A 13086-nucleotide genomic window follows, 5' to 3' on the forward strand; every position below is an offset into this window, starting at 1 on the left:
TGTTCCCTCGCTATAAATGACGCGGTTCACTTTTTGTGGTCTCGCTGTGTCGCAGATTTTTTGAAGTGCAATTTTGTATTCATTTTTTTTAAAGTAATGTTTCTATTGTATATATATATATTTTTAATGCTAGAGCATACAGAAGGCCTTTATGCAGACTCTGAACTGAAGAGAATGCTTGAAGCAAAGGTAGTTATTACAAAAACGGCCAGCAGGTGGCAGCAGAGTATAAGAGAACAACCCACTTCCCCCATTTTCCCACTGTTATAAACAGATTTGTTAATATTGATGATAGGGGTGGGAACCTGTGGGTACCTCACGATGCGATATGATATGCGACACAAGGCTCACGATAACGACGTTATGGCAATACCATTATTATCAATATATTGCTCAGGTAATAAGTCCATGATAATCTAGGATAAAATTAACTATAAAATAATAATCATAATAATAAATAAAACGAAAATAAAAATAAAATAAATAAATAATCAAAAATATAATTCATGATATTAGAATAAAACTATAATTAAATGTAAATAGAATATAAATACATTATAAATATAATATATTTAAAAAGATGAATAATAATAATAATAATAATAATAATAATAATAATAATAATAATAATAATAATAAAAACTAAGCTGATGAGTCTTCTTCACCTGAAGACTTGCGTCCATTTCTCCGTCACTCTTAAGAGGCGCTCCCCCTAGTGGCCCGCCAAGTAATTGCCATTAAAGCGGCTGTATATGAACTACAAATATCTCGATACTTGCGTAGAAGTATTGATAATCTATCGGGAGACAAAGTATCACGATTTATTGCCACATCGATATATCGACACACTCCTAATTGATGAAACTTAGCTATATTCTAATGCTAATTGCTGCAAATTGAAAAAAGCTAGAAATGCTTTTTTTTCCCTGATGAAAGAAGAGACTCTTATCTTTCTTTTGGTAGGTTCCATGTTTTTATAACAATCTAACGCAATATTCTGTGGGCCTTGCAAGATCAGTCCAAATCCAGTAAAACGGGATTGCTTCAGTGAAAATGGCGGCCAGTCAGTGAGTTAAGAATGTTTAAACAAGAGAGAAATGTGAGAAAATGTAAATGCCTGGATAAGAAAAGTGTATGAATTATATGGTGGGGGGTTCTCGAGCCTTCAAACAGTTCTAATAAAGGCCAAACGTAAAGCCAACTACTTTGCGGATTTGATTTATTGCTCGTCATTTTTTGGAAACCTAACCGCAGAGAAAAACTAGGGAACACCGTATCTGACTGTGACTGTTGATCTTTGGTTGCACCTTTGTCTTGCCCATGGCCCAGTTCTCCAGCTGGGCTTTCTCCAGGATGGCAGCACACGTCTCAGGTGTGACGGCGGGCTCCTCGTCAGCGCGGAAGGCCACCATGTGATACCTGGAACGAGCCGCGGTCAACAATTGGCACACAAAAGCAAAATGAGCGCGCAAAAAACCTTTTAAGGAAATGAGCAAAGGGCACGCGGTGCGAGTAGCCCTGCCGGCGGATCTTGGCCGTCTCCAGGATTCCCGTGTAGCGCAGCTGGACCAGAACCTTCTCGCGGTCAAACTTGTTGGCTTGCCGCTCATTGTTGGGTTTGATGCAGCGCACAAAATGGGGCTGGCCTGCCACCACCTTGGACAGCAGATCCATCAGCGAGTACTAAAAAAAGGAGCACAAATTCCACACGGTTATCGATGAGATGGTGACCCTGAACCCTTGTGGGATTTTACAAAATCCGATCACTTTGTTCCTTTGACATTTTGGGCATGCATAGCATTTTTTATTTTTTTTGCTTCTTTTGCTGCCTACATTTTTGAACTAACACATTAGTATTTCATTTTTTACCTTTCAAATGTTTTTTTTGTGCAATGTGCAGATTAGGAAAACAACTTTAAGAAAAAAAAAAATGGACAACTCGTTTTTGTTCCAGTGCTAATTGTTTTTACAGCTAGTAAAAACATTCCACTTCAAATCAAAATGGTGTCATTTATTTGCAAGCCATGAAATGCCTCTTTCAGAAACTAACAATATAACATTTAAATTGTCCAAAAATGAATAAGTATGATGGAAAAGTCCAAAAACTGGTGTTGAGTCTAGAATGAAGCATCCATTTAGAAAAGCAAGTCATTGAAAAATGCCGTTTTCGTGGCTTTCAATTGCCACAAGCGGACACAATGTAGCAAAAAAGCTACAAGTTGATATATGACTGAGATATTTATCCTTGTATTAGCACAACGAAAATGTAAAAAAAAAAAAAAAAAAAAAAAAAAAAAAAAAAAAAAAAAAAAAAAAAAAAAAAACAGAAAGAAAGACTCAAGGTGGCCATCATTGATGCCAGATGGTGAATGTTGCGGTTTAGTCTTTTGACTAAAATGAATTCAAGTTGAAGTCATAATTTAGTCATCTGATTGTATTTTAGTTTTAATCCAATTTTAGTCGACGAAAATAAAGAGCAATTTTAGTTGACGAGAAAAGAGCAATTTTAGTCGACTAAATTGACAGTTGAGTGGATATTTTCATACAGCATACATTTCAACTTTTATACAGAAAATTATAACACACCGATTTGTAACTGTAGTTTAAGACGAAATACATTTAATACAACAAACGTCTTTATTAATTGTTTCAAAACATGTTCAATTGACAATAATACAATTTAGTTTTCACATGAATAGAAAAAAAAAAAAGAGTGCAAAATTGCTTGAGATTAATCTTACAGCTGCATTGATTGGTTCTTTTCTCCAACTCACGTTTGATTCCTTCTGATTGAATTGCTGTGTTATTTTAATTTTCGTTTTAGTCACTGACAAAATTGTCCTTCAATTTTAGTTATCATTACCGTCTCAATGAATGGCTTCTATTTGACTTTTTTGTTTCACTTTCGTCTGAAAATAAAAATTTTGTGATGAAAATTCTGATGACAATTTTTCGTGGCCGAAATGATGACTGCGAGTGTCAAGTGAGAGAACGTGGAAGCGCTCTTACTCGGAAGTAGGACGCCACCGTCTGTGTTCTCATGTTGATGGTTTCTCGAGGATGGTAGGGCGTGTCCGTGTCAACCGTCTCGACAAAAAAAAAAGAAAAAGAAAAAAAACAATTTGTCAAAAACAACCACATCATGTTGATTTGGATTTTTTTTTTTTTGGAAGCACCATGTAACAGGCTCAACGTTTTCATTTTCAATGAAATGAGGCACACCAAACTCATGTTACAGCATTAGCAAGCTTTTTCTTTCACAGCATGCAGTCAACATCCAGTTTATTGCGAGGATTAGGGCTGCACAACATATCGAAAAAATATCGATAAAGCGATATTGGCCCATGTAATCGGCATATCGCAAAGACATGCAACAAGTTTCATATGGAATTTTATGCTTTGATCTGAATTTGACCAGTCAGACGCTAACTAAAATGTGCAATAGTTGAACATTATCGAGAGGTCATTACAATTAACTGAGAATATATCGAGTGTGCTTATTTTGCTACATGAAAAAAAGTGTCATTCTTTTATTAGATAACAAAATTGTAATTTCTTTAGGTAAGATGTTAAATATCGCAATAATATCAATATCGCTATATTCATCAACTATATCGCATGATTTTCCAATATCGTGCAGCCCTAGCGGGGATACACTGCAGGTGAATGTGTACTATGACTAGGCCCTTTACAAAAAAAAAACAAAAAACAGCCATTCAATCACCATTTGATATTGTTGTGTGTCAAGCATTTTTTTGCCAGGTGTCAGCTCTAAATCCCACAAAGGCTACAAAATCAAAATCAAGTCTACTCAAAGCAAGCCAAACATGATATTGATTGCTCCTTTATTTAATGTATCGGACGCAAAGCAATTTGTAAACAAGCAGCAAGAACTACACAAGGGTTTCCAGGTCAAAACAAGTGAAATCCAAAGCGGTTACCTCGTTGAAAGTAAAGGACGTGTACAAGGTAAGCACTCCCATCTTGACATGCAGCAACAGGAGGAAAGAAACAAAAGAAGACACTTTCACCAAAATCAAGCAAAAGTGTATCAACAAAAAACGTCTCTGCTGGAAAATGGAGACAGCGAGCGCGCTAACGTGGACTTGAGTGCATGTGCGAGCGAGTACCTTGGCGAAAGTGAGGGTGCGCGGGCTGAGGATGGTGTTGATGCCTTTGCCTTTGGTGTGGGCAAGGTTGCCTGCATGGGAAAAGAAAAGAAAAATCATCCATGTGGCCATATATCCATATCACAATAAAACCTGATACTTTGTCTCCCGATAGATGACCGATACTTCTACACAAGTATCGCGATATTTACAGTGAATATTCAGCCGCTATCACTATTTTTCATGACTTATTGAGCAATGACTTGGCGGGCCGCTAGGGGGAGCCTAGTCTTGGACGCAAATCTTCAGGCGAACAAGACTCATAAGCTTAGTTATTATTATTATTATTATTATTATTATTATTATTATAAATTTTTAGTTATTATTTTTTATTTAGATTAATATATATATAACATATATATATATATATTATGTATTTATATTATATTTATATTTAATTATGTTTTTTATTCTATTATTAATTAATTTTATTATTATTATTAATTTATATTTATTTTATTGCTATTTTATATATATATATATATATATATATATATATATATATATATATATATATAATTGTATTATTTTATTATAATCTGAATTATTTTTTTCTACTTATTATATTTTTATTATTACTTATATTATTAGATTATTATTATTGTATTTTTATTTACATTCTTCTCCTTCTTCTTCTTCTTCTTCTTATTTTATGATTAGTTTTATCGTGGATTTATTACCTGAGCAAAATATTGATAATCACGATATCGTCATATCGTGAGATAATCTTTATCATGAGCCTTGTCTCGCATTATTGTATCGTTTCGTGAGGTAGCCAGAGGTTCCCACCCCTAGTTGGAACTAACCACATTGAGAAAACGTATTTTATGATTAACGTCGTGGTTCTTCGTCCGCGCACACCCTTGCAATCTCACAAATTTCAAAAGAATCGGGTACATTTTTTATCTATTTATTTTTTTACACTTGACAGACAAGTCTGAATTCAAAGTTGCACACCTTGTTGCACCACAACACTAGTGGGCAGCACTGAGCTCTATACCAGAAGAGTTGCAGCGGAATTAGCATGTTCCATGTTAACATTCGGCTCGCAGACACTGCGTACACAAACTTAACATTTGCTATTTACAAATACAACATGTAATTCAGTAAATTGTCTTTTGTATGCGTTGATGTCACGTGAGTGTTAAAGTAGCTACGATAGCTACATTTTGAGTGAATTCAGAATTTGAGCTAATAAATACAATTAGCTAATTGCCATTTTAGCCTGTCAGCAAGTCACAACCAGAATAAAATGGCTGATAAAAAAAAAAAAAAAAGGTAAGTGCTTATACGTGCTCGCATCCAAAATGGTTTGGGGTCAATTTCAGATTGGAACCAAATTTTTGTGACTCATGTTGGTACCGACCTGTTTTGGTGAGGGGATGGGTGACAAGTTTGCGAACAAGTTCGTTCTCCGAGGACCTGAGCAGGAGGACGATGTCCGCCGGCAGCGTGTCTCGATTCTTGGCCAGGAAGCCCGCCGCGTTGTAGATCACCTGACAGTTTGAGATCACAATGTGTCAAGACCGTCGCAATCGTTTATGCGGCCTGCTGAAGCAAATCATGTACTTCGTGCTAAAATCCAAAACAGCACAACTAAAAAACTCTTCCATCATAACTCATTAACTGGCAGTCATTTTCACTGAAGCAACCCAATTCGCTCCCGGCTGCTTTACTGGATTTTGAGTCATTTTGCAAAGCCAACAGAAGTTTGCATTCTATTGCTATAAAAACATGGAACCTACCAAAAGAAAGATTAAAGTCTCTTCTTTCATCAGGGGGAAAAAAAAGTGTATTTCTCTCTGTTTTCGTTTTGCAACAATTAGCATTCGAACGTAGCCAAGTTTCATCATTATTTACCAATTTTGTAAAAATAAATAAGTTACAAAAATAATAATAAAAAATAAAATAAAAATAAATAAACTAAAAAAATAAAATAAATAAATAAATGATAAATAATTAAAAACAGGGAAAACAGCTTGTTGCAACATGGCCCTGGTTGATCTCTTATACTCTGCTGCCACCTTCTGGCCGTTTTTGTAATAACTAGCATTGCTTCAACCATTCTCTTGAGTTCAGAGGCGGCAACAAAGCCTTCTGTATGCACCAGCATTTAAAAAAACAACATAAAAAACGTATACAAATGTCTTTGGGACACTAGTAATATTTCAAACAGAACGTATTTATATGTTTTTGGGAGAAAATGAGTTCATAATAATGTGAATTTTCCATGTGGATGAAGGAGCATTCAATCATGTGGAGCACCACAAGGCGCGAGGCTGGGCCTCCCATTTGACATTTCATATTGTTTTGCATAAAGGTATATTTTATGAGCTAATTACTGCCTGAAATGTTTTGTCTTGTTCGTCTCTGTGTGCCCTGCGATTGGTTGGCAACCAGTCCAGGGTGTCCCCCGCCTACTGCCCAGAGCCAGCTGAGATAGGCGCCAGCAGCCCCTGCGACCCTTGTGAGGAATAAGCGGTCAAGAAAATGGATGGATGGATGTTTTGTCTTTTCGTGACGAGAATATACCTTTCCAGCAAAGTGATTAATCCCAAATCCCAGGTCCATCCTCTTCAGCTTCCAAAAATTTTTGGTCTTGAGGTTATCTTGAAACTTCTCTGTAAAAGATCCCAGCTTGAGTGGAGAAACGTTTTTTTTTTTTTTTTTTGAGAAGGAACCCACCGACGAGTGTCTGATCGCTGGCCTGCGGGAAGCGACTCTCCTCGTCCAACAGGGCCAGCATGCCCATCGGCTTCTGCAGGAACAGGTCCAGCAGCTGGCGGTTGTCCTCGTACTCGATCACGCGAGCATCCACGTCCTCCTTCACGTACTCGTCCTGCGCGCAAGCCGGACAAACACACATCAAATCGGCTTGATTGACAACAAATATTTGACCGATCCCAGCTTGACTACACAAATGGATTTAAAAAAACAAAAGTTCATTCAATTCAATTCAATAAAGCAAATTTATATATATATATATATATATATATATATATATATGTGTATATATATATATAAATATATATATATTTAATTTAATGAGGAGAAATATTTGCTCCCTATCTTGTATCCCATCTTACATCTTACGTTTGAAAAATGAGATGTCGGCCAAATGTATGTGTGGGCGTGGTGCCAACAAGAACCCCCAAGAGAGGATTTGAAATGAAAGGTTGAACGTCTCCCCCTCCTAATTGAGCCTCGTTTAGTCTGATTTATAGTCGCCCTCCATGGGTGCGAGCAAATCATTTCACATTAACAAAGCATTCTCTGGCCTCCCCCCGGGGACCCAACGACTGCATAATGAGAGCAAAGTCATGAATGAAGACGATGGAGGAAGTATTTTTGTAGGACGACTTTTTCACATCTGTTCAAGGGCTACGAACAGAAATACTAAATTTAAACCCATGCCATGAACTCTAACCTGTGAGGCGGATGTGCTAACCTATTTATTGTCCAGTATTCTTTGAATACTCCAATTCAACAAATTTCAAGTCAATTTAAAGTCATAATTGTATTTCATTCTTTAAAAAAAAAAAAAAGAAGAAATGAAAGGGGACAGAAAGAAGTAAAAACTTGTGATATCTGCCCCTGATCACAAAATAAAATGAAAATGAAAAAAATAAAACAATCATAATAATAACAACAACAACAATAATAATAATAATACCACAAATGATGCAAGAGCATTATATGTATATACATATATTTCCAGTACTGTAATTGAGTTTTTATGCATTTTTGCAAAAATATGAATTATGGACGGAGATGATTTAGTGATATGATCCAGATTGTTTCACAAACTGACACCTTGAATTGAAATACATCCTTCTATTGTTTTGTTCTGTATTTAGGTTTGGAAAAAATATCTGTTCCTCTTAATGTGTACTCACGTTTTTTTTTTTTTTTTTTTTAACAGTAATTTGATTTGTATGTTTATTGGTAAAAATTCATGATGGGCTTTATACATTTTTGAAGGCGTTTGAAATCCATCAATTCAGTCAATTTGAAAGTGTTGAGTTGTATAAATAAAGGATTAGTGTGGTCTCTGTATCCACATCCGGACACGACACAAATAGCATCAGTTTTCGTGATGGTTTTCGTCTCAATGAATTGCTTCTATTTTAGTTTTCATTTAATTTTCGTCTGCAAAAAAAATGTTGGTGACGAAAGTGATGCCGAAAATGTTTGGTCGACGATCGATCGGTGGCGAAAACGAGTGGGAAAGTTGCGCAGCTCTTTGTGGGTGAGTCGGCGTGCGGCGACCTGCTCCCAGGCGAAGATGCGCTGGCTGAAGTAAAACTGGATCTGCTCGTTGGCGATGTTGATGCACAGCTGCTCGAAGGAGTTCCTCTTGAAGTTCTCAAAGCCGAAGATGTCCAGGATGCCGATGTTCAGGCCCTCGTCGTCCTCTCTGGGGGACGAAGTGCAGTGAGACGATTGCGGCGACGACGACGGTGATGACGTCATCTCACCCGAGTTGTCCGTCTAGCCGCAGCAGCGCGTTGATGCGGTTGACGATCCAGCTGAAGAGGCGGCCGTACAAGGCCTTGCTGGTGGCGTCGCGCACCTCTGCCGCCTTCTCCACTGTGTTGGGCCGCACAATGGTCTCGCCACGGGCCACCACGCAGTGGGACGTCAGCGCTTCCTGCAGCTCGTCCGGGCGGATGCGCAGCAACGACGCCACTGACGACAAAAACAAAAAAAACAAAACAAAAACAGGAAACATCATTTGTGCCGGATTGGGATCGCAGAGAATCGACAATCACATGGAAGCCAATAATAATGCGAGGGAAACAAATATTTGAAACAAATATCAAATCATCCGAGGTTAAGTTCAGATCACGTCTTATGAGTCTCTTTGTGGGGAAATTCGAGCAAAAACTGCCAAATCATGAAGATGACAAAATAAGAAGTCGTCCTCTGGCAATAATCAATTCCTGACCAACGTTATTTGAGTGAACTATCCATCCATCCATTTTCTTGACCGCTTATTCCTCACAAAGGTCACGGGGGGTGCTGGTGCCTATCTCAGCTGGCTCTGGGCATTAGGCGGGGTACACCCTGGACTGGTTGCCAGCCAATCGCAGGGCACACAGAGACGAACAACCATCCACACGCACAAGCACACCTAGGGACAATTCGGAGCGCCCAATTAACCTGCCGTGCATATCTTTGGAATGTGGGAGGAAACCGGAGTACCCGGAGAAGACCCACGCGGGCAAGGGGAGAACATGCAAACTCCACCCAGGAAGGCCGGAGCCTGGACTCGAACCGGAGTCCTCAGAACTGGGATGCGGACGTGCTAACCACTCGACCACCGTGCCGCCCTGAGTGAACTAAAACTAATGAAAAAACTTGAACTAAAATAAAAAAAACCCAAAAAGAAATCAAATAAAAAATAAAATGTTTTTTTTTTTAAAAAACAAACAATGAAGCGACATTTTATGTTTACAAAACCACCTAAAATTAACAATAATTATAGGAAAAATGTCCTTTGTTTTCGTCTTTGGTAATTCATTTCGTGCATCAGCCTTTGGGGATGATTTTAAATATGATTTTAAGTACGGTAGATTTATTTTGATATTAACTGCTCCGATGCTGGTTTTTGAATTTTGCGCACAATTATTAAAAACAAAACAAAACAATAAAAAAACATAAAACTAATACAGAATCCAACTAAAGCTAAGCATTTATTAAATGACTAAAACTAATAAAAACAAACAAAACCACCCGGAAAACTAATTAAAACTAACTACATTTATAAAAAAAATAATAAAATAAAATAAAAACGAAATCAAAACTAACTAAAAAAAAATTACAAAAGTCTAATCAGCTCCAGAACAAGATGAGTGAACGAGGTTTGTTTAATATGAACCGCCGGAATAACGTTTGAAAGTGTGTCACAAAGAAGTGACGTCATCGAGCAAGCAGCCAATAGAAAAGCACCAAAAGATGACGTTGCTCCCATGATGCATGCAAGTAAAACACATTTAAAAAACAAAAAACAAAAAAAATAATACTGAAACTAAAACTAAGCATTTATTAAATAACTAAAAATAATAAACAAAAACGAAATAAAAAATTCCAACACTATAATAATCCAAATATGTTTTGAAGGAGACAAAATCACTGCAGTAATAAATAAGATTCTAAATCGTGACAAAACACTTTGTTGATCCTGATGATTCGGTGGGCAACATGCCACTGTATCTGCTGTGCATACGTTGTCACTAGATGGCAGTATCATGCAAACAGACTAAATCCACCAAGAAGATGCTCACAACTGCGCAGGCGTTTATTGCAGAGGATAAAGAATAGATGTCGGTGAGGACTGTAAAATGAACATTGCTGAAAACATTTTGAAAAGATGTATAGAAACCAGAATTTATGAAACGAAGGAACGTGTCTGACCATTTTCCAGGATGGCGGTGTTGACGATGTCGCTCTTGTCCGTCTGGTGCTCCGAGACCACGGCAGAGAAGTCGATGTCGCCCGCGTTGAGGATGGCCGCCACTGTGCTGTACACGCTGCCCAGCTCCTGAAAAACAAAACAAAAAAACACAACCGTTCTTCATTTAGATAAAAGTAGTGCTTTGCTGCCATTCCGTGGCCTCAATGTGGCGATTCTAAATCTTTTCAAGGGCTGTTGATTACTCGGATTTTTGCTTTTCCCGGCAGGTATTGTTACGATTTGATTCTTTCCTTGTTCACATTTGACTTTCTCCTATTATGACCAGGTTATTATAGTTTGGGAATTATTCATTTGAGTTAGTTTTGAGTATTGTTTTTGTAATTGAGTTAGTTTGAATTAGTTTTCATCGTGGATCTGTTAGTTTTTAGTCGTTTTAGTTGACTAAAATAACCTTGATTACGACTTGATCTGCGAAGAATATGTAAAATTAACTAAATTAACTCAATTAACACTGTCCAATTGCTATAAAAACATGGAACATACCAAAAGAAAATCAGTCTCTCTTCTTTTCATATATCTGTTCAAATTCTGCAGCAATTAGCATTAGAATATAGTTAAGTTTCATCAATATTCATATTCCTGATGAAAACACTGACAAACAGAGCTTGTTACTACATGGCCCTGGCTGATCTCTTATACTCTGCTGCCACCCGCTGGATATTTTTGCAATTCATTTAAGCCGACTCTTCATGTCAGAAGCTGCATAAAAGCCTTGCTCTCTTCCATAAAAAACAACAACAAAAAAAAAAACATAAAAAATGTATAAATATGTTTTTGGGAGAGAAAGACAAAGTATTAAAAAACGTGTTTACACATTTTTGGGTTTGAATGACTTAAAAAAAATAAAAAAAAAATATTTGTGAAAAGTATTTGTAAAATTAAAAAATAAGACTGAAATTTTGAGGAGAAAAAAAAAATATCTGTCTTCCAATGCAAGTTCTTCTTTGTGTAAAAACTGGTCAATGTTTTGTTTGCAAATGTCCAAGCGCATTGAATTTGTCTCCTGCGGCGAACTCGGGCCGACAAGGCTTCTCACACGGTGACAAGAATAAGCGCGATTGACGGCCGGCTCCCCCTAGGCAATCAGCGAGCGCTTCATTAGCCAGCTGCGACGGCAACGACGATGACGACGAGACGGACGGCGCCTTGTTGAAAATGTGCACACGACGGTGAAGGTTGAATCGAAAGCGAGTGAGCGGTGTTTTACCTCAAGGGAGAATCCGATGACTTTGAAACACTGCTCCACTGCGTCAAACTGCTCCTTGTAGGCGGTGTTGTTCACAATATCGGGCCCCAGTTTCACGTGATCGTTGCACAGGTACCTGAGCGGCACACGCAAATGACACGCTCACTTTTGTGTACACCTCACTTGCTTTTAGGGATGTAAAGATATGCAAACATCACGATACGATAATCATCGCGATATGATAGTCACAATACGATACGATATTGTGGGGAGGTTGACGATACAAAAAGGTCACAAAATTGTAAAATAATGAGCTTATACTTAAAAAAAAAAAAAAAAAAAAAAAATCTTGTGCTTTTGTACATTACTGTCATAAAAATATCCATCCATCCATCCATCCATCCATTTTCTTGACCGCTTATTCCTCACAAGGGTCGCGGGGGGTGCTGGCGCCTATCTCAGCTGGCTCTGGGCAGTAGGCAGGGGACACCCTGGACTGGTTGCCAGCCAATCGCAGGGCACACAGAGACGAACAACCATCCACACTCACAAGCTCACCTAGGGACAATTCCGAGCGCCCAATTAACCTGCCATGCATGTCTTTGGAATGTGGGAGGAGACGGGAGTACCCGGAAAAGACCCACGCGGGCACGGGGAGAACATGCAAACTCCACCCAGGAAGGCCGGAGCCTGGACTCGAACGTCATAAAAATATTATATATAAAAATATATAAATATATATTTTGACGCTGTCCTGCGATTGGCTGGCAACTAGTCCAGGGTGTCCCCCGCCTACTGCCCAGAGCCAGCTGAGATAGGTGCCAGCACCCCCCGCGACCCTTGTGAGGAATAAGCGGTCAAGAAAATGGATGGATGGATGGATATTTTGAGGCATTTACATGCTGATGCTCGCACACATTGAGTTCCCACACATATTGACAAATTACGTTCGCCATCTGAGCATGGATTTGAAACATAGAAGGGCCAAAACATGCCTTGTGAAAATTAATCTGCACTAAAACAACAAAACAAAAAAAAACAAAAAACTAGTCACCAGAGGGTGCTAGAACTTCACAAGTGGAAATCAACCCAACTTTTTGAACAGATGTGCTGCTTTTAATATCGTGACATGATGACGACGATATCTTGGCAGTTTGAATATCGCAATGTCACGATATTGCCGGTATCGTTACATCCCTACTTGCTTTTGTTCAACCATTTGAGCGGTCTGAATGCAAATACAATCAATCACT

General features: G+C 38.1%; 1 protein-coding gene across 5 annotated transcripts in view; it reads right to left on the reverse strand.

The window, feature by feature from the left end:
* myo3a (myosin IIIA) overlaps window positions 1–13086 on the reverse strand; it is a 74276-nt gene that overhangs the window by 13056 nt on the left and 48134 nt on the right. For 3 of the 5 annotated variants that reach the window (XM_077508773.1, XM_077508774.1, XM_077508771.1), the window contains 12 exons: window positions 11855–11969; window positions 10587–10713; window positions 8648–8858; window positions 8439–8586; window positions 6855–7008; window positions 6702–6790; window positions 5536–5665; window positions 4131–4201; window positions 3942–3998; window positions 3010–3087; window positions 1478–1683; window positions 1308–1419 (listed from right to left, as the gene is read on the reverse strand). In XM_077508773.1, the coding sequence (XP_077364899.1) occupies window positions 1308–1419; window positions 1478–1683; window positions 3010–3087; window positions 3942–3998; window positions 4131–4201; window positions 5536–5665; window positions 6702–6790; window positions 6855–7008; window positions 8439–8586; window positions 8648–8858; window positions 10587–10713; window positions 11855–11969 (1498 nt within the window). The remainder of the gene's footprint in view (window positions 1–1307; window positions 1420–1477; window positions 1684–3009; window positions 3088–3941; window positions 3999–4130; window positions 4202–5535; window positions 5666–6701; window positions 6791–6854; window positions 7009–8438; window positions 8587–8647; window positions 8859–10586; window positions 10714–11854; window positions 11970–13086) is intronic. The other 2 variants (XM_077508775.1, XM_077508772.1) reach the window with 1 other exon arrangement.

This window comes from Festucalex cinctus, chromosome 20 (genome assembly GCF_051991245.1).
Source record: "Festucalex cinctus isolate MCC-2025b chromosome 20, RoL_Fcin_1.0, whole genome shotgun sequence".
In the NCBI taxonomy this organism is placed as follows: Eukaryota; Metazoa; Chordata; class Actinopteri; order Syngnathiformes; family Syngnathidae; genus Festucalex; species Festucalex cinctus.